Source organism: Moschus berezovskii, chromosome 11 (genome assembly GCF_049115385.1).
Source record: "Moschus berezovskii isolate FMDL1 chromosome 11, NW_MosBer_1.0, whole genome shotgun sequence".
Taxonomy (NCBI): domain Eukaryota; kingdom Metazoa; phylum Chordata; class Mammalia; order Artiodactyla; family Moschidae; genus Moschus; species Moschus berezovskii.
The window spans coordinates 14,045,139-14,064,495 of NC_142470.1; the positions used below are offsets into that span (position 1 = coordinate 14,045,139).

Below are 19,357 nucleotides of genomic sequence, written 5' to 3' on the forward strand. Positions count from 1 at the left end.
CTCAGAAGCCCTGGGTTTGAGCTAACGCCAGCTCCTGCTTCCAGCAACTCCGTCTGGAGAGCTTGGCAAGTTAACCTCTCTCCGCCTCAGTTTCCTTTTCTGCAAATAGAACACTGGTCCCTGCCTCGCAGGGTTGTTGGGAGACTGCGTGAGAGAACGCTGTGTTGACGAGTACCCAGCAGGCGGCAATCACTTAATAAATAAGGTCACATCATTTGCTATCGGTCACGACAGCTGTTCTCAACTGGTCTACGAAGAAGTGCCTTGAACTTATGGGGAAACCAGGAAGCAAGTCACATTTCCAACTTAATGGAACACTGGTGTTCCAAGGAGCACAGTTTGAGAAATAGGTCCTGACCCCCCGTTGCCTCCCAGCCTGGCCCCAGCCTCGCTTCCCCGTTCCTCCGAGATCCACGCGGGTCTGCCAAACACAGCTGACTCCTGTTTCCTGGACATCCTCTGTGTTTCCCCCATCCTGCCCTTCTGTTCTCTCCTGGCTTGGCCTCTTCTCCCACGTTCTCTGCTCTTCTCCCTCTCTTGTAAAATCTAGTGCCGCAAGGTACTGCTCAAATCCCACCTTCTCCGTAAAGCCTTCCTCGACCACTTTTGACGTAAGCTTTTTTTATTTTCTCCTTCTTTAAGACACATATGCTGGTCACCCACTGACACAAGCCCTGAGCTAGCTGTGGGTGTGCGGTGTGGGCGAGGTTGCAGTCCTGCCCCTAAGGGGTGCACAGTGTGGTCCGGAAGACTGCCACGTGGGAATCGTGAGCACCGTGGGGGGACATGTGCAGGATTATGGGGAAACACAGACAAGGCAGCTTGTCTGCACCCCCTGTGTTGGAAGTGCGGAGTCTTAACCACTGGACCACCAGGGAAATCCCAGTGTGACCACTTTTAACCAACACCGCTGCTTCCATCCCAGTCCAGACAGCCGTCATCTTGTATCACTGCAACTGCCTCCTAATTGATGTTCGTTTTCCCACCCTGGCTGCTTGTAGCCTATTTTTCTCACTGTAGCTAAAGTGATTCTTTTAAAACATGTCAGATTAAATTACCTCCCTGTGTAAAGTCTCCAATGGCTTTCTCATTGCACTTAAAACCCTGGCTCCTTACCATGGCCTGCAAGATGCTACATGATCTGGCCCTTGTCTTTCTGTCTGACCTCGTCTCCTGTCTCCCTGTCTGACTCCTTGCTGTTCGTCAGCAATGGCCTACGCTCTTGCCATGCCTTCTGCGTGGGACGCTCTTGTTCGACTCTTCAAATGACTTGTTTGCTCACTTCGGTCAGTCCCTGCTCATACATCACCTCCTGAATCTCTGGCTTCTGGTCGTGATGGAGTAACAAAGACAGGCTGTTCTGAAAACAGCCTGAATACCAGACGAAGTACATGAAAGAAGTGTTTTCAGATTTTGTACAACAGACAGCTCGACATCGTAATCCCCAAGGAAAGTGGGGAACAAAAGCCGAGATGCATCTACTTGCCTCAGCTTGCTGTCTGGAGGCACTCTCCAAGACGTGGCGGGGGTAAGGGGGCACAGAACAGAGCCCTGTGATCTCAGTGAGTTGAGGAGATGGAGATGAGCATTTAGTAATGCCAAGGTGGCTGGAATTCTGTGGGCAGAATTCTTTAAAGGAGGGACCCAGGCAGGAAAAGAGCTCCAGGAACCTGCATGGGAATCCCGTACACCTTTGCGGAGTCTGGGCTATTCATATACGGAGGGTTAATCCACAGAGTTGGGCAAAGAGTGACCAGGGAACTGAGAAGATGAACCAGAGCTCACACGGAGCAGGGAGATGTCCAAGCTCCAAAGAGTCAGTGTGGAGACTGCTTGGTGGTTACTGGACACATTCAAGGGAGACTGCAAAGAAGTTCTATCCTAATGGACTGAATCTTCCCTGGGATGAAAGTTACTCTAGACTCAACCTGGTAAAGCTTAAATAATAGGCCTGGAGGTATCAACGTAATCTGCAAATAACTGACTGCCTAAAAATTTCAGTTTGGTTCAGTCGCTCAGTCATGTCTGACTCTTTGTGACCCCATGGACTGCAGCACGCCATGCTTCCCTGTCCATCACCAACTCCCAGAGCTTGCTCAAACTCATGTCCATTGAGTCGGTGATGCCATCCATCCATCTCATCCTCTGTCGTCCCCTTCTCTTCCTGCCTTCAATCTTTCCCAGCATCAGGGTCTTTGCAAATGAGTCAATTCTTCGCATCAGGTGGCCAAAATATTAGAGTTTCAGCTTCAGCCTCAGTCCTTCCAATGAATATTCAGGACTGATTTCCTTTAGGATGGACTGGTTGGATTCCTTGCAGTCCAAGGAATTCTCAAGAGTCTTCTCTAACACTGCAGTTCAAAAGCATCAATTCTTTGGTGCTCAGCTTTCTTTATGGTCCAACTCTCACATCCATACATGACTACTGGAAAAACCATCACTTCGACTAGATGGACCTTTGTTGGCAAAGTAATGTCTCTGCTTTTTAATATGCTGTCTAGGTTGGTCATAGCTTTTCTTCCAAGGAGCAAGCATCTTTTAATTTCATGCCTGCAAGTACCATCTGCAGTGATTTTGGAGCCCAAGAAAATAAAGTCTGCTACTGTTTCAATTGTTTCTCCATCTATTTGCCATGAAGTGATAGGACCGGATGCCATGATCTTAGTTTTTTGACTGTTGAGTTTTAAGCCAACTTTTTCACTCTCCCCTTTCACTTTTATCAAGAGGCTTTTTAGTTCTTCACTTTCTGCCTTAAGGGTGTCATCTGCATATCTGAGGTTATTGATATTTCTCCTGGCAGTCTTGATTCCAGCTTGTGCTTCATCCAGTCCAGCATTTCTCATGATGTACTCTGCATATAAGTTAACTAAGCAGGGTGACAGTATACAGCCTTGACATACTCCTTTCCCAATTTGGAAGCAGTCTGTTGTTCCATGTCTGGTTCTAGCTGTTGCTTCTTGACCTTCATACAGGTTTGTCAGGAGGCAGATAAAGTGGTCTGGCCTAAAAAACTTCGCACTTTTTAAAAAGAAGACAAAATCCAGATACTGAGCTTTAAGTGTCCAGTATCCAATAAAAAGCCACTAGATATTCCCCAAGGCAGGAAAAGGTAACCCATACCTAGGGGGAAAATCAATAGAAACAGTCCCATAAATATTAGAAATAATGAAACTAGCAGGAAAAGGATATTAAAACAGCTACTACAACTATGTACAAAAGTTTAAAAGAAAATAGTTTACTGTAGAGAGAAATCAAGCTGTGAAAAAGAACCAAGTGGAACTTCTAGGGACCAAATGGAAGAAAATGCAATATCTGTATTGAAAATTTCACTGGGTACGATTAACAGCAAATGAGATACTGTAGAAGAAATGGTCAGCAAACTTGAAGACACAGCAATAGAATTTACTCAAAATGAAACACAGAGAGGAAAGTGACAGGAAATATAAGTGAACGGACCCTCAGTTACTTACGGTACAATATCAGATGGTCTAACATCTGTGTGATTGGAGTTTCCTGAGCAGAGGAGACAGGGAAGATACAGAAAAATGTTTGAAGTAATGGCCACACATACAATAATGTGTATGCACACACACCAAGGCTTATCAAAATCAAATCGCTGACAATAAGAAAATCTTAAAAGCAGGTAGAGAGAAAAGACACGTTATGTTCAGAGGAATGAAGGATAATTGAAAACCGCTCATCAGAAACAGTGCAAACCAGACAACAGGATGACAAATCTCACCTTCTTAGATGACAAATCTCACAAATCTCAGGCCTTTCCTGACCACCAAGCCCTTCCCTCCATCCACTGTACACACTCTGTGTTCTTCCCTTGTCATAGATATTTACTTGCTTGTGGTCTCTTCCCTGGTGGCTCAGAGGTTAAAGCGTCTGCCTCCAATGCGGGAGACCTGGGTTCGATCCCTGGGTCGGGAAGATCCCCTGGAGAAGGAGATGGTAAACCCACTCCAGTATTCTTGCCTAGAGAATCCCATGGACGGAGAAGCCTGGTAGGCTACAGTCCACGGGGTCGCAAAGAGTCGGACACGACTGAGCGACTGAACGGAACGGAACAGTCTCTCTTCTAGAATGTAAGCTCCAAGAGGGCAGGAGTTAAAACAAACCTTGTCTTCTTCACTGCTTTATCCCCAGTGCCTGGAATACTACTTAGTGTTTGGTAGTTGCTCGATAAATATTTGATAAATAAAGTTGTCTTCCAAGTAGAAGAGTATAAGGGCAGAGAGCAGGAAAGCATTCTGGAGCTACTAATGTTGTTGTTGAGTTGCTAAGTCACGTCCAGCTCTTTTGCAGTCCTGTGGACTGTACCTGCCAGGCTCCTTTGTCAAGGGATTTTCCAGGCAAGAATACTGGAGTGGTTGTCATTTCCTTCTCCAGGGCATCTTCCCTACTCAGGGATTGAACTTGGGTCTCCTGCGTTGGCAGACAGATTCTTTACCACTTGGGAAGCCCAGAATTACTAACAGTTCAGCACAATTAGAGCCCAAGACATGCAGTGTTGAGTTGGAGAAAATAAAGCTAGAGTTTGACACAGATGCTGGTCATAGAGGAATTTGCAGGACATGCTCTGGAACTTGGGCTTCCTCCCGTAAGCCAGGATTTTAGGTGGGGGGAGTCATAACATTTTATTTGCATTTTAGAAAAATTGCTCTGGTAGCCGTTTGTGCCAGGTGATTAGAGGGGTGAGTTTGAGAGCAGGGAGATGAATGGGGGAAGGTATTAAAGTAGTCCAGGTGAAAGATGGTGCGGGTTTGATCTAGATTAGGGACAGGGAGATTGGGCCAGGTCTAGAAAGCTGCTTTGGAGGTAGAATGTACAGAGCCTGTGAGCAGGTAGATGTGAAGGAGGGAGAGATTTCTGGCTGACTGCTGCTGGCTCAAAGTCCCTCACAGGCTACAGTTAACATATTGTCTAGGACTGCAGTCATCTTGAGGCTTCAGGGGGAAAGATCCCCTCCCCAGCTCATTCACATGGCTATTGGCAGGCCTCACGTCCCCCTTGCTATTGGCTGGGACATCAGTTCCAGAGGCCATCTCAGCCTCTCCGTCCAGCAGCTCTCAACATGGAAGCTGGCTTCCCTTAGTGTTACGGGAACAAGAGAGCAAGAGAATGCATCTCAAGATGCAAGCTGCAGTCTTTTTATATAACCTAATATTTGAAATGATATCCCATCATTTCTGCCCTATTTTGTTTGTTAGAAAAACATTACTAGTGCAGCCCACTCTCAGGGAAAGGGGCTTACAAAAGGGTATGAATATAGGAGGTGGTATCTTTAGGACTGTCTTAGAGTCTGCCGATCACAGATAGTGAGTTTGGTGATGTTGAATGTGAGGGGTGTGGGATCTCCAAGTTGGGAATACTCTGGATGCAGATGGATGTGTAGTTCTGGGGCTCAGGAGATAATTCCCTCTCATTGGAATGTAGGTTGGAGGCTCTACCTGAGTTTACAATGAATGGCTCAGGGCCCTTTTCTCTCCAGCTTGCTTTGGAAGCTTCCGGAGGTGAGGGATGAAGGACAAGATATCTTGGAGTCCCCAGGGCACCTTGTAAGTAGCAACACACCATTGCTGATTGAATGACTAGGAGGGTGGAGAGTATCACGTAATTGAAAAGTTTTCTCTCTCTCTCCATTTGAAATTTCCTGCTTTGCCACCAAACTGGAGAGAGGTTTTCCTGTTCCTAAGCTGCAAGTTTCTAGTGTGCAAAGTGGATATTAGGTTAGATTAGTAGTGTTGTTGTTCAATCTGACTTTTTGCAACCCCATGGACTGTAGCCCACCAGGCTCCTCTGTCCACAGAATTCGCCAGGCAAGAATACTGGAGTGGGTTGCCATGTCCTTCTCCAGGAGATCTTCCCAACCCAGGGATTGAACTCAGGTCTCCTGTATTTCAGGCAGATTCTTTACCACTAAGCCACAAGGGAAGCCAGGATTAGTGGTACAGATAGACAGATAGATGTGTAGATATAAATATATACTTTTCCCACGGGAACCCCAGGATGTGAAAAAGATAAAAGTTGATCTGATCCGGTCTCCCCAGTGCTTCCCCCTCAAAATAATCTCACATTGAAAAGCGCTGAACCAAATACATTTCTGAGTTTCTGCCAGCTCTGACATTCTGGGATCTTATGAAAAGACCAACTCTAAGCTCCTCCAAGTTTTGTGATTCTGTTTCTTGAGATCCACTGCTGCTGCATTTTTCATTAAACTTTGGGGGGAAATTCATCTTTCCTTGAACTGGTGAAGAACTATAAAGATGACTTTCATTAAATACTATGTGTCAAGTACCATGCAAAACATTTTACATCCCATTATCTTTACTTGCTCCTGTCTCCCTGACTAGGGTGTAAGCTCCATGAGGGTGAGGACTTTGTCTAGTCCACTCCTGCATTTCCGGAAGCTGGAAGAGCCTCTAGGGCATAGGAGGCATTCAGTATTTAATGAATGAATGGACTAAGGTAGGCACTATTCTTATGCCCATTTCACAGATGAGGAAACTGGGGCTTGGAGCTGCTAAGTCACTTGCCGGTAGTTACAAAAGTTGAAGGCAGAACTAAGATTTGAAATGAGTTCCTCTGGATTCCAAACCTAATAAAGCCATTTCTTATTGATCAGTAGAAAACCGGAAAGGGAGCCAGCGTATATTGAGTACTTTCTTTAAGATGAACATAACTCTAGGGACTTTTTTGCTTCCGTTGTCAACTACCCTGCAAGGTAGCTGTTGTTATGCCCATGTTTTTCAGATGAGTTATGTGAGGCTCACAGAGGCCTAGCGTTGTGTATCAAATATGAGAGACTAAACTGGACTGAAGCCCAAGTCTGGCTCCAAAGCACTCCTACACAAGACTCCACACAGTCAAACATATGTGCCGAAGTTCAGGCCCTGGAAAGCTTTATGCTGCTGCTGGGTGCAGGTCCCCACGGTTGGTGAAGGTTCGCCACTCCTCCAGCTTTCCCATAGCTGTGGATTCATGAAATCCCTGTGCACTGAGCCGAGACAAATCCACCAGGCTGAGAAAGGACAAGTCCAAGCTTCTAAGATGTAGCAAAAAGTAAGTGTCGTGACTCAGGATGATAAACGCTGACACTGCCTCCCATTGTTCTCTGTAGGCTCATCAACATCAGGTCTCAGACCAGGTCTGAAGCTAGACTGATGATGTCACCAGAGTCTCTTAACAGGCCTCATTACTCATATCCACTTGTCATATATTATTAAGCAGATCTATAATACATGTAACATTTTCTACTGAATTTCCATTCCTTTCTTCTGATGACCAGGGAAAGAAAAATAGAGTGAGGATGACTTTTCCCAACTTTTCATCCTTATTGTCCTTTCTTGAAGAATAACCTTATCTTGAATTACGCGCCCTGCCCCCCACCCCCAAATGGTCATTCCGGCTCTGAGTTCATTAATAAGGATGAAGCTACACTTTAATAATTATCATTTAACTAATGCATATTCTAGATAGACAAGTAGATGGATTTCCCATCATATTTTCTTCTTGAGTCCACAGAGGAGGTGATGCAGCTGTATCTTTGTTCTCTCCCTGCCTTTATTCTCCATGTTACTTTTTGAAGCTTTGGGATGGTATCACTCATATTAGGAGTTTTCTTCTATCTTATCAGCTCCTAGAGAGATAATGACAGTCCTCCCGAGAATCTGGCATCCTCATAGTCCATGTCTGAATCCAGTTAGAAACTGCGATCTCAAGGATGAGGAGATGTTATCTAGATAAAGGGCTGTTTCAGGCCTAGGAAATGAAATGCTCAGGGTTACTTACCCCAAGCAGGGGACTCCTGAGGAATTGGAAGAAGCCAGAAGACAAAGCCACACCTGAGGCAGAATGCCAGGTTCAAGAGCAGGCGGTTGGCCAGTTGGCAAGGGTGCTAAAGCTAGCCATGGGTGCAGGCTGGCTCCAGGGGCATGTGGGCTGTGCCGTCACAGGGGGCCCCACACTCCAAAGGGCTCCATGCTTGGTTTAATGCTCTGTTTCAGCATCATGAAATTTGTTAATACTTTTTGAACACTGCATTTCCATCTTGCACCGGGTCCCACAAACTACATAGCCAGTTCTGCAGTTCTGAAATCCAGCTCTGTCATTTGTGAGAGGAGCAGTCTCAGGGAAGCCCACTGGCCTTTCTGAGACTCACTTTCTGTTTCTGTGAAATGCAGGGCATGATCCCTACTTCAAATATGCTGTCGTGAGAATGAATCAAGATTGTGAATAATTGGTGCATTGTATCATAACTGGTGCCCAGTGGGCACCTCATAAATATTCCCTTCTTCTTGGGTAGGAGGATCCATCAGAATTATCCAGGGGATTTGTTACTGAAAATACACTGGCTGCATTCTACCCTGAAAGGCTCTGACTCATAGGTGTGGGCTAGGGATGAGCAGTGGTTTTGAAAGGGGTCCCTAAGTGGTGGTGATGTTTACCCGAGGTTAAGAAACATAGTCTCGGGTTTTTTAGAGATCCAGCTAAGAAGCAACTTAAAAGAGGAGAACAGGAGAGGGAAAAATTGATGGACTATTACTGATCCTTAACATAATAAAAAACCTGTTAAAGAAGAGCAAGGTCATCATCTTACAGCCCTTTAGACGACACCAGTGGTGCTGAAATGAACCATGGGACCTCATCCCATTACCAAGGCCCCTATAAAATTTTCTGCTGTCCATTTGGCCTGACAAGTCCATCCAGAGGAAGAGGGGCTATGGATGAGAGAAGCCAGGGTCAAGGCCCAGGTTGGGGGCAGAGGTGAAATTTGCCTTCACCGTAATATCCCTAATACAGTACCTGATTCCTGAAAAGACATTGTAACTAATTCTGAATTATGTTTATCCAGATTTTAGGCTTTGACATTCTTCTCATGAAAAATCTGAAGCCTATACTACTTGAAGTAAATGCAAATCCCAGCATGAGAATTGAACACGAGCAAGAAGTAAGTATTTTGAGTATCTCATTGAATATAGTACCAGGCAAACTGAGCGGTCCCACTCACTCTTCTTGCTGCTCCCTTGGCTAAACAAGATTCGACATTGTCAGATTTGCCCGGCCAAGTTCTGTTCCTGCCTAGATAACTTCAGTTTTGTTGAGCTCAGAACATCGTCTATTAATATAAGACCTATCCAACCTATGGTGACTTCCCCGCGTGCCCTTCTCCAGTTCTGAAGATCTGCAAATGGAGAAGCAGCTGAGCCTTTCCATCAGTTTTGACGTGAACTAATTAGTTAGCCTCAGGAGATGAACTAATTGAAATTCTATGAATATGATTTAGCCATGTCGACATGCTTGAGTCCCTAAGATAAAGAATGCATTAAAAAAGACTGGAAGGAAATACACTGACTGTTAATCCTGGGTTTTGGGTGGGGGTGGATCATGAGGGCTCTTTTCTTCACCTCTTCCATATTTTCAAATATTCTACAATGAGCATATATCATTTTGATAATGAGAAAAACCCAATGCTGTTTTTTCCCCTTTGTGTATTTTGTTGATTTGTAAAAGGAAACTGACATTTTAAAAGTAGACTGAAGGGAGTGTTTACACAATTCTGACAGTACAATCCCTGGGGCTAGTGCTTGTGGTCAGTTGGTGCTGAATCACTGTCTCTACCATAACATGGAATCCTTACCCTTCAAGCTCTCTCCAGGGGTATTTGAGAATGTCCCCAGTCTTGTCGATGAAGAAGTGAAAGTGGCCGTGATCAGAGACACTCTGCGTCTCATGGACCCACTTAAAAAGAAAAGAGAGAGCCAGTAAGTATTTTTTATATCATTTATTTCTATCAATTCTGCTTCCCATGTTCTAAGCAGGTAAGTCAAGTTCTCAAAGCATGTTAGCATCGTGAGTGAGATTTATACCTTTAACAATCTAGTAAATCATATTTTCACCTATGAGTATCACCTTCCAGATATAGTGACTCCAGAGTCAAGAGATGGAGACACTTGCAGTTCAGCAGATGAATTTTTAGCCAATCGTTATCTGAGCCTGGAAGGTCTTTCTGAAAACCCACTCTCCCCCGGTGACAGAATCTCCCCTTCCTCACCGTTGCCCACATGGTGCTTCTCTGTGACACTCTCAAACATAGGCAAAGAGTACAAAATGCTGGAGAATGGGGCCACAGGTAACTTGGATGTGTGTAGTAAGGATCGCTTTCTTTTCATTTTCTTCATGATGTTAACACTCTTGCAATGTAAACTTTTTGTTTCAAAATCTGCGGAACCAATTGTCGAACCTGTGGCAGTACTGTGATATTGACAACCTTATAGTATCTGTTCATCCCACCCACCCAGTAACATCTAACTGAAATATGGATGGGAGTATGTACCCAGCCCCTCCCCCCATGGAATCACCCCTGACTCCATGATGTCATGAATCATGGAATGTCACTTGGGTATTTTGTTGGTTTTGTTTTCACCAAATTCCTGGCTTTTGCAGAGTGAGGGTTGAGTAAATATCATTGTGCCTGTTTTAGGCAGCAAAACCAAAGACAAGCATGTCAAATGGCACTCCTGGTACCCCTGACATATCAGTTGGACCCAAACACCCCGCAGACAAGTAAAGCATTTGTGAGGAACCCTGACTTCCCTGAGCAAGTGGTGCTTCACAGGCTTCTCTTACTGCTGCCCCTCACCAACTGGGCTCAAGCCCAAGTATTGTCAGAATCACCCTCCAATAGCACTTCTCCTCTTGGCCGCACATCAGAACCATCTGGAGAGCTCTCGTAAATACCAGTGCAAGCGCCCCCACTTCTAGAGATGCTGCTTTTAATCAGCCTGGACTGGAGACCTGACCACGGAAACAGTGTAGCTTCCCCAGGTGAGTCTATCTTGCAGCCAAGGCTGGGCACCGCCGCCCTGCAGGAAATGTCAGTCTGAAGGAGCCTTTGTTATATTCAGGCTGGATGGTGCCTGCTTGGTTGAGTTCTCTTCCAGAGCATTCTTTGCTGTGTGAGGCACGGATCCAAGGCCAGCAAGGCTCGCTGAGACCGCTCACCTGTGGTTCACGTGGGCCGGTCCCGCCAGGTGTGGCCTCCACCGACGGGGGCTTCAAAGTGGAGGCAGGTCTGGTCTGCAGAACCCCTCACAGGAGCAGCTCACGGCAGCAGCTCACAGCAGCTGGATAATGGATCTACTTGTACACACATGCAGCTGCCTTTTTTAGCCATCCTTGAGGAAAAGCAGTAGATTAATTGCAGTTTGGTCAGATTCATTGCAATGTAATTCATTTCTCAAAAATCTACTTTCTAATGGTTATTGATCTCACTGGTAGAGATTAGCTCTTGAGTGACAGGGTTGCACTGCAGGGAGATTTTGGTGGCTATCATGCCAGGATGGCTCAGGGGGATAGATTTTTAAAGAGGACCTTGACACGTTAACCCTCTGATCCCTTTGGTGGGAACAAGTTCAAAGGCTATTGTGTGACCTAAGCCTTCTTAACCTCTACCACCAAAACCAGGAAGAGAGGAAAGGGGACTGCTGTATTTCACATTAGATAGCCTCAAAACATGATCAGCTTTCATTTTCTGGTTCTAGTTGTTTGGTTTTTTTTTCCACCGGCACCTGGCATTCGATGTGATCCATATGAGCTGCAGATCTAAAAGTTAAAAGCAATTTAAATGGGCCCAGGACCATTGGGAGAGATGGGAAAGGCGTTTTATGACTTATCAAGTCATAAGTAGCAGCACCTCATTTTTAATTTAAAAAGCATTGACTTTTCTTTTTTTTTTCAACTGATGACCAAGAACAGTTAGAGCTTCAAGAACCTGACTTCAATCTTAACAGAAAAATGCTTTCATCTCACCCTTTCCCTACCTGCAATATAAGGGTGTATGTTAATAGCTAAATGGCATTTACTGATATCTTTCCTTAATTATACCTTTAAAGAAAAAAACAAAAACGAGCAACGATTGTCCATGAAAGCATTTTGTAATCTGTAAAGTGTGTTATATGTAAGGAATTATTATCAGCATTTTGATAACTTTACCATATAGACCAAGGGCTTTTCTGGTGACTCAGACTGTAAAGAATCTGCCTGCAATGAGGGAGACCAGGGTTCGATCCCTGGGTCGGGAAGATCCCTTGGAGAAGGAAACGGCAACCCACTCCGGTATTCTTGTCTGGAGAATTTCATGGACATAGGAGCCCGGCAGGCTACAGTCCATGAGATCACAGAGTTGGACACAACTGAGCGACTAACACTTTTATACAAACCAAAAGGCTGAAATGATTCTCAATTCCTTTGTGTAAAAATGTTTTAGAATAACTTGGAAAAGCACCAAATTTGTGCCCATAGATCAGGCACAGTGTTGTGGTGCTGAGCTGTGTGTTCAGATCTGGGACCAGGTCCTGCCGCTGCAGGAAGGGACATCACAAGGACTTCTTGGCCAGCAGTTAACTTTAGAAGCTGGAGTTTCTTGTGTTTGAATAGGAGCCAACCTAAATATTTAAAAAACAAATGGTGTCCTTGCCTTGCCCTTCAACTCCTCGGCAAAAAGAGTTTGATGTGTCCCTTATCAGTTCATTGAATACACTTTATCAGCAAGATTGTTGAAGGTAGTTTTCACTTTTCCTGCACAGACTGAAGCAAAAAGGCTTAAACTGCTCTAAACTGCTCTGGAAAGGTGCAGAAGGGGGTCTTGAAGGGCACCAGACAGCTCTGTCTGTGTGTCCTGCATCTACACACACCCCAGAAGTAGGGGGGCATGTAGGCTGGGGTCAATATATTGATGGGGCAGAAAGCAATCCTCATGCCTTCCACAGGGAGAGGGACCTGTGACCCTACTGAGTGGGTATAGTGGATAGAACTTTCTCCTGAGCTGAGACTGAGATTCAAATCTTGACCTTGGATGTGGAGAGCTATTCTGAGCCTCAGTATCCTTTTCTCTAAAATGGAGATAATGATGTTTACGTGAAGCAACGTGCAAGACTTAACTATATAGTGTGTATATGCTCAGTTGTGTCTGAGTCTTTGTGACCCCATGGACTGTAGCCCACCAGGCTCCTCTGTCCATGGAGTTCTCCAGGCAAGACTACTGGAGTGGATTGCCTTTCCCTTCTCCAGGGAATCTTTCCCACCCAGGGATTGAACCCGAGTCTCCCGCGTCATCTCCTGCATTGCAGGTGTATTCTTTACCGCTGAGCCACCTTACTATATAGTACGCACTTAATAATGCTTAGTTTACTACTCACCAATAAAATTACCTACTGTAATTTGAACAAACAAACAAAAAGTGCTTACTGAACTCCGGGAGTTGGTGATGGACAGGGAGGCCTGGCGTGCTGTGATTCATGGGGTTGCAAAGAGTCAGACACGACTGAGCGACTGAACTGAACTGAACTGATGCTCTTTTCTGGTATACTTAAAGTAGACTTTCAAGTTTAAGACCAATGACATATCCTAAAACCAAAGCTGTTGGAGTACTGTAGCTAGACTTGACACTGGAGCTGACTGCAATGGAAAATTTTGTTTCCATGTAGCATGATGTCACTCGCCCAGACAAATTTATTTGTTGGGTTAGGAAAAAATATACCTTTGACCCCTGAAGGGACAAAATAGCTGTCATATGAGAGCTGTTTTGAACTATGATGACTTTTTGTAGTATCTGATGACTATTGATTTACTTACTAGGAGTCTTTGGAGGCACTGCAGGGGTGGGGGAAGGGCGATTGATGGGATAGGATTCTAGAACCCTCATATATTTCTGCATACACATATGGAGGTAAAATCCACACAATATAAAATTAGCCATACAGAAGTATACAGTTCAGTGGTGTTTAGCACATTCATAATGTTGTACAACCAGCACCCCTTTCTAGCTCCAAAATATTTTGTCACCCCAAAAGGTAACCCATTATCCATTAAGCACTCACTCCCCATTCCCACCTCTGCCAACCTATTTTCCGTCTCTGGATTTACCTTTGCTGGTTGTTTCATGTAATGGAGCTTCTTGTGGCTGGCTTCTTTCACTTAGCATGTTTTTGGTTCACCCATGTTATAACATGTATCAGTACCTTATTCCTTCTTATGCCCCAATAATGTTCCATTCTATGGATACACCACATTTTGTTATCCATTTGTCACTTGATGGACATTATCGGGGGAGTTCATTTCATTTTTAACCAGAGGGGAGCTGGGATAACCTATTTTATACTTTGGCATTCTCCAGATTTTCTTTGAGAGGGAAGGATCTTTTCTGCTACAAGAAGTTTCTAAAGTCCCTGGTTTAATCCAGCCCCATCATTTTATCAGTAGAGGCACAGAACTGGCAGGGACCTTAGAAACCAGCATGCCCGTCAGCTCCCAGGCTCAAGAACGTCCCTCATAAGCATCCATGACAGAGGAGCAGCTCGTGTCCTGATGAGGCACTGGACTTGGCATCAGCCAGGTCTGGGTTGAAGTCCTTAATCTCTGATCAGTGCACAATGAGCTTGGCCAAGTTGCTTTATTCTCTGATCTCATCTTTGAAATGATCAAGGGCTCAAGGGCTCTCCTTGGCTGGACTGTCACTGGCATCGTGTGAAATGACACACACGAGAGGCCTTCATGGCATCTGAGGGTACTAGACCAATGCTGGTTCTTAGGGTCACCACGTGGTCGGTCAGGCTTCGTTTGAAAGTTATGCTGACAGTGACACATAAGTCACCGCTCCTGAAGCAGCCTGTTTGAGTTGTGTATGTAATGATTCCGCCTGTCTGAATTGTACAAAACAAGACTAAGATGAAGAAGATCTATCACTTGGCGGGGGGAGGAAATCAGGAAAATCAACGGAAGCTATTTTCTTTTCTCAGGGTATTTGGGGAACCTAAGGTTTTCTTTTGAAACACTTCTATCAGAAGCAGAAGAGGATAAATTGCTTTCCTAGATTATTTTATAAAAAAAGTGATTATTCCATCAACTGATTAATTTTTGGAAGATGGGTTTACCCCTGGTGGAGCCATTTTACTAGTATTTTGCTCTTTTTCCTGGATGTAGATGTTTCTAGTAACCATTTTCCTTTCTTAGGAATCATTACCCTTTAGGACCCCCAGACTAATATAAATAAAGCCGGGGACAGGCTTGGAGGAGTCTGAGGGGATTTCTTGATGCCACACAGTGCCGGGGAGTTGGGGGTAGCTGGGAGCCGCTTGCCTCTTATTCAGAAGTGTACATTTGGAACATGACTATGTAAGTCACAGAAGCCCCTTTTCCCACAGCAGCATTTCATGGTCCTCTCCCAGCTTCACTGACCTCCTGTCACCATGACAACCAGGTTTATATGAAGGGTGGAGTCAGCCTGCCAGTACAGCTTCGTCCCTAATTCAGAGAGGTTCATCCTCTGAAGGCTTCACTGGGAGATCAGGCTTCACTTCGTACCTTGACTCTCAAGTGTATCCCTTGGATCTTGTGACATGTTTAGAACCCACACACTAGGTGAATCCTCAAATTAGGTTGATTCTATGTAGAATCTAGAATAAAGGTGAAACATTCTAACATAACATTCTCTTCTTAGGGCTTCCCAGGTGGCGCTCGTGGTAAAGAAGCGGCCTGCCAATGCGGGAGACATAAAGAGATGCCAGTTCGATGCCTCGGTGTGGAAGATCCCCTGGAGGAGGGCATGGCAACCCACTCCAGGATTCTTGCCTGGAGAATCCCATGGACAGAGGAGCCTGGCAGGCTGAAGTCCATAGTGTCACACAGAGTCAGACACGACTGAAGCGACTTGGCACACACACATTCTAAGAGAACAGAGATCAAGGAATCTCCCAGTGGTTTGGTTTCACTGCTGAGGGCTTGTAGTCTGATCAAGGAACATAACTCCGTCCTGTCCTGGGGATGAGTATCAAAAATACGTTAACCAGAAATTCCCTCAAGCCCGGATCTCTACCCCTTAAATTAGCAGTACGTCCAGACTGAAATCCCCTCAGTGATAGACAAAAAGGGTTTCTAAACTATTTGGACTAAACATGCCTTTGTGAATGTAGAACAGTGTCTTTCTTACTTCTCAGAGCAGTCTTCTGGAAGCAAGCATTCTTCCAGGAGAATCATCCAACCACCCTGTCAAATGGCCCATCCACTTGCACACAGTTGACATTTTGTTGAAATTCTGGGGCTTTGTTGACCCCCTAATGATTTCTTTGTGGCAAGCCCCTACAGATGAGCATGCCCTGACCCCAAATACCTCTGAAGATTTCACATAAATCAGAGTCACAGAGAGATGAATATTTGCACACTTGTTGGGGTTTCATTTTACAACCTGTATCAGGATCACATACACAGATACTGGTTATTTAGAGCATTTATTGAGCACTGACTGTGTGCCAGGGAGATGACTGAAAGTGAAGTGAGAGTGTCCGACTCTTTGAGACCCCACAGACTGTAGCCCACCAGGGCTCCCAAGTCCAGAGGATTTCCCAGGCAGGAATACTGGAGTGGGTTGCCATTCCCTCCTCCAGGGGATCTTCCCGACCCAGGGATCTTACCTGGGTCTCTCCCACTGCAGGTAATTTCTTTACCATCTGAACCACCAGGGAAAGCCCCAGGGAGAAGACTATGGAAGTGAATTAGTTCACAGGTCAGTAAGGGAGGCAAGACTCACAAATATCTATGAGGTGGAAAGTTACAAGGTGCCCGAAATGTAAAGATGAAGTAACGAGGAAAGAACATGTAGGGAAAGATAATTTCCTGATGAGAAGAGTTAAAAAAAAAAAAAAAATGACAAGGAAGAAGTGGTGAGGAAACTGAGGTTTAAAGGATGAGTAATATTTGGAACACACAGACCGATGGAAGGATCCCCCTGGTGGAGGAAACAAAGGCACGGGGGTCTATTGGGGGAAATGTGAGGAGTTAAGTCAGCTGGCGAGGCAGAGGCGTGAAGCAGATGAGTCGAGAGGAGGGGCTGGTGGGGAGTTAGATGCAGATCCAGAGGTGACAGGCTGAGCAAATCCAAGCTTGTCCTCAACCTGATTCAGAAACACGAAGGCCTCCGGAGGGTCTGTGATCCCTGTAACAACACAAAATTTCATGTCCATGTCTATTTTTCCTGGAGAAAAGGTCAGAAACTTTTCATCATATTTTCAAAAAGCTAAGAACCCATCAGTCAGTCCTATTGTCACTGCAGGCTCCAGGGAGCCAGAGCGATTTGCCCCCCTGGGGTTCAGGGTGTCATGGCTTCAGGATCCGTCACGCCCACCGTACCTGACCAGGCTTCACATTTCAGATGGCCTTCAGCGAATTAGAAAAACACGCATGTGTTTTTAAGTAAGGATGGACAGGAAATGACTAATGGTACGTGCGTTATGTTATGTGCAAGAAATAAAACCAGACAGCTCTCTCCCATCCATAAGCATTTAAGCATTAAGTCAGCAGTAACCAGTAGAAAGCCTCTTTTGCCTGCAGTGTGCTGAGCAGGAACCGTTCCCGGGGATTATGGGGAAGGCGGATTTCCCGGGCCGATGTGAGAGCGCCGTTTCGGGGACCATTAGACAGGAGCTAGGCCCCTCCGCCAGTGGGCAGGCCACTCCTCCCTGTCGCCCTGGGCGCCGAGCAGATGGGAACGGAGACGAGCATATGGCCCGTCAGTCAGCACTTTTGGGGAAACGGCAGAGTGGAATTCTGCGTGGGCCCTTCCAGAGTTATTCCAGGTAGTGATGGGCGAGCAAATGTGTTTGGAAATTTCCTCATGAGCTGCGCCAGTGAGCCTTAAATGTTCATGGGCTCTTAAATGAGGCGTCGTTGGCTTTTTGGAAGGAGGCCTTGCGGTCTGGGCTCAGGATGGAGGTTTAGATACTGGGTCCACTTGGCCTCAGAGAAGTCACTGGACTCCCCTGAACCCAGTTTCCTCATCAAAATAAAACAAAAACAAAAAAACCCCCAAAACCCCAAACCAAAAACAAGCAACAAAGCAAACAACAACATATAAAATAAGGGAAGAAAAGGGAGTAATGGTAGCGGCTCTGCCTCTGTTACAAGGGACTGTTTGTAGAGGGCTTATGGTGCACGGCACAGTGGTATTTACCTTTATTCCTGTTTTGTCCTCACAACGGACACATGCTGCAGCTGCTTCTGTTTTAAGAGGACAGACACTGAGGCCTGGGGAGGGTGAGTACCGGGCCCAAGGCCACACCACTTAAAAGCAACAGCCTGAGATTTAAAGCCAAGTGTGTCTAGATCTTGCCTTGAGAGAGCGGATGTGAAGGCATTAAGTAAGTGCAGTAAGGAGATGTGCACCCACAAGGCATTGTCCTTATCTGACTGGGTTTGCGTTTTCACCCACACTTTAAGGCAGGGACACATCCCTTTAGCTTCAATCACTGAACGTAAGTAGGTGCTCATGAGAGATTGATCAGGTCCATGCGAGGGAGCTCTGTGGCCAGCTAGGTGGCTGCTTCATATTCACGAAGCTTCAATTAATGAAGACTCACAATGAAATGTAAGCCAATGCAGAGAACACCAGCTTAAAGCACGATCTACACATGACACAAGATGAAACAGATCCAGACTATTTGTGCACAGTAGGGCATCCCAGACTGGGAACGTGCTCGAAGTTCAGAAGAGGGCGGGATGAGCCACAGATGAGGTGGAATCGTATGAAGTTACAGGTATTAGATCTTTTTTTCTGACCTACAACCATTGACTGTTTCCTATGATTCAGCTAATAGCTGGTGCTCAAGGCAGCCATGGTGAATGAGGTGGGGCTTACATTTTCTTGGGCTTGATTGGGTGAGAAAGATGTACATAAGCTTGGGGGAGGGAGGGATGGAGGCAGGAAGCTGAGCGTAGGAGTTAGGCAGGGTCCGGGAGGACGATCAATCAGGCCTCCAAAATGGCACTTGGGGTTGGAGAGGACAGATCTTGCTTCTGTGACAGATGCTTCTTGAAATTTTTCTTATTTTAAAAGTAGTACGTGCTTATTATAGAAAAAAAAAGGGAAAATCCCAAAGTGCGTAGCATGAAATAAAAATCTCCCTCAAATTCAACCACCCAGAGCTAATCATGATTAACTTTCTAGTTCATAAAAATGGTATCGTTTTCTTCTGTCTATATTGTTTTATAGCTGAGGGCATACTCTATATAATTTTTGTATACTGTTTTTATTTTTCTCCATTTTATGCAACAGTAATTTCCCCTTCTTATTAAGAGCTTGGTAAACATCATCTTCATCAATGGCTAGGTCAGAGTCTGCCTCCCTATGGAGCAATGTTTGGTTTATTTCCAGCATCTTGTGCTTAAAGCTCTGTGTGCTACTTATTTATTTTACTTTTAAAATTATTTATTTGTTTATTTTATTTCTGGCTGTGCTGAGTCTTCACTGCTGGTGCTGGCTTTCTCTAGTTGCGGCAAGTGGGGGCTGTTCTTCAGCTGT

At 45.3% G+C, this 19,357-nt stretch overlaps 1 protein-coding gene across 1 annotated transcript in view; it reads left to right on the forward strand.

Annotated features, from left to right (window-relative positions):
• The window catches only part of TTLL11 (tubulin tyrosine ligase like 11), a 262,378-nt gene that overhangs the window by 100,576 nt on the left and 142,445 nt on the right, over positions 1–19,357 (forward strand). Inside the window, exons 5-6 of the mRNA XM_055399529.2 lie at positions 8,861–8,956; positions 9,655–9,770. Coding sequence (XP_055255504.2) covers positions 8,861–8,956; positions 9,655–9,770 — 212 coding nt within the window. The remainder of the gene's footprint in view (positions 1–8,860; positions 8,957–9,654; positions 9,771–19,357) is intronic.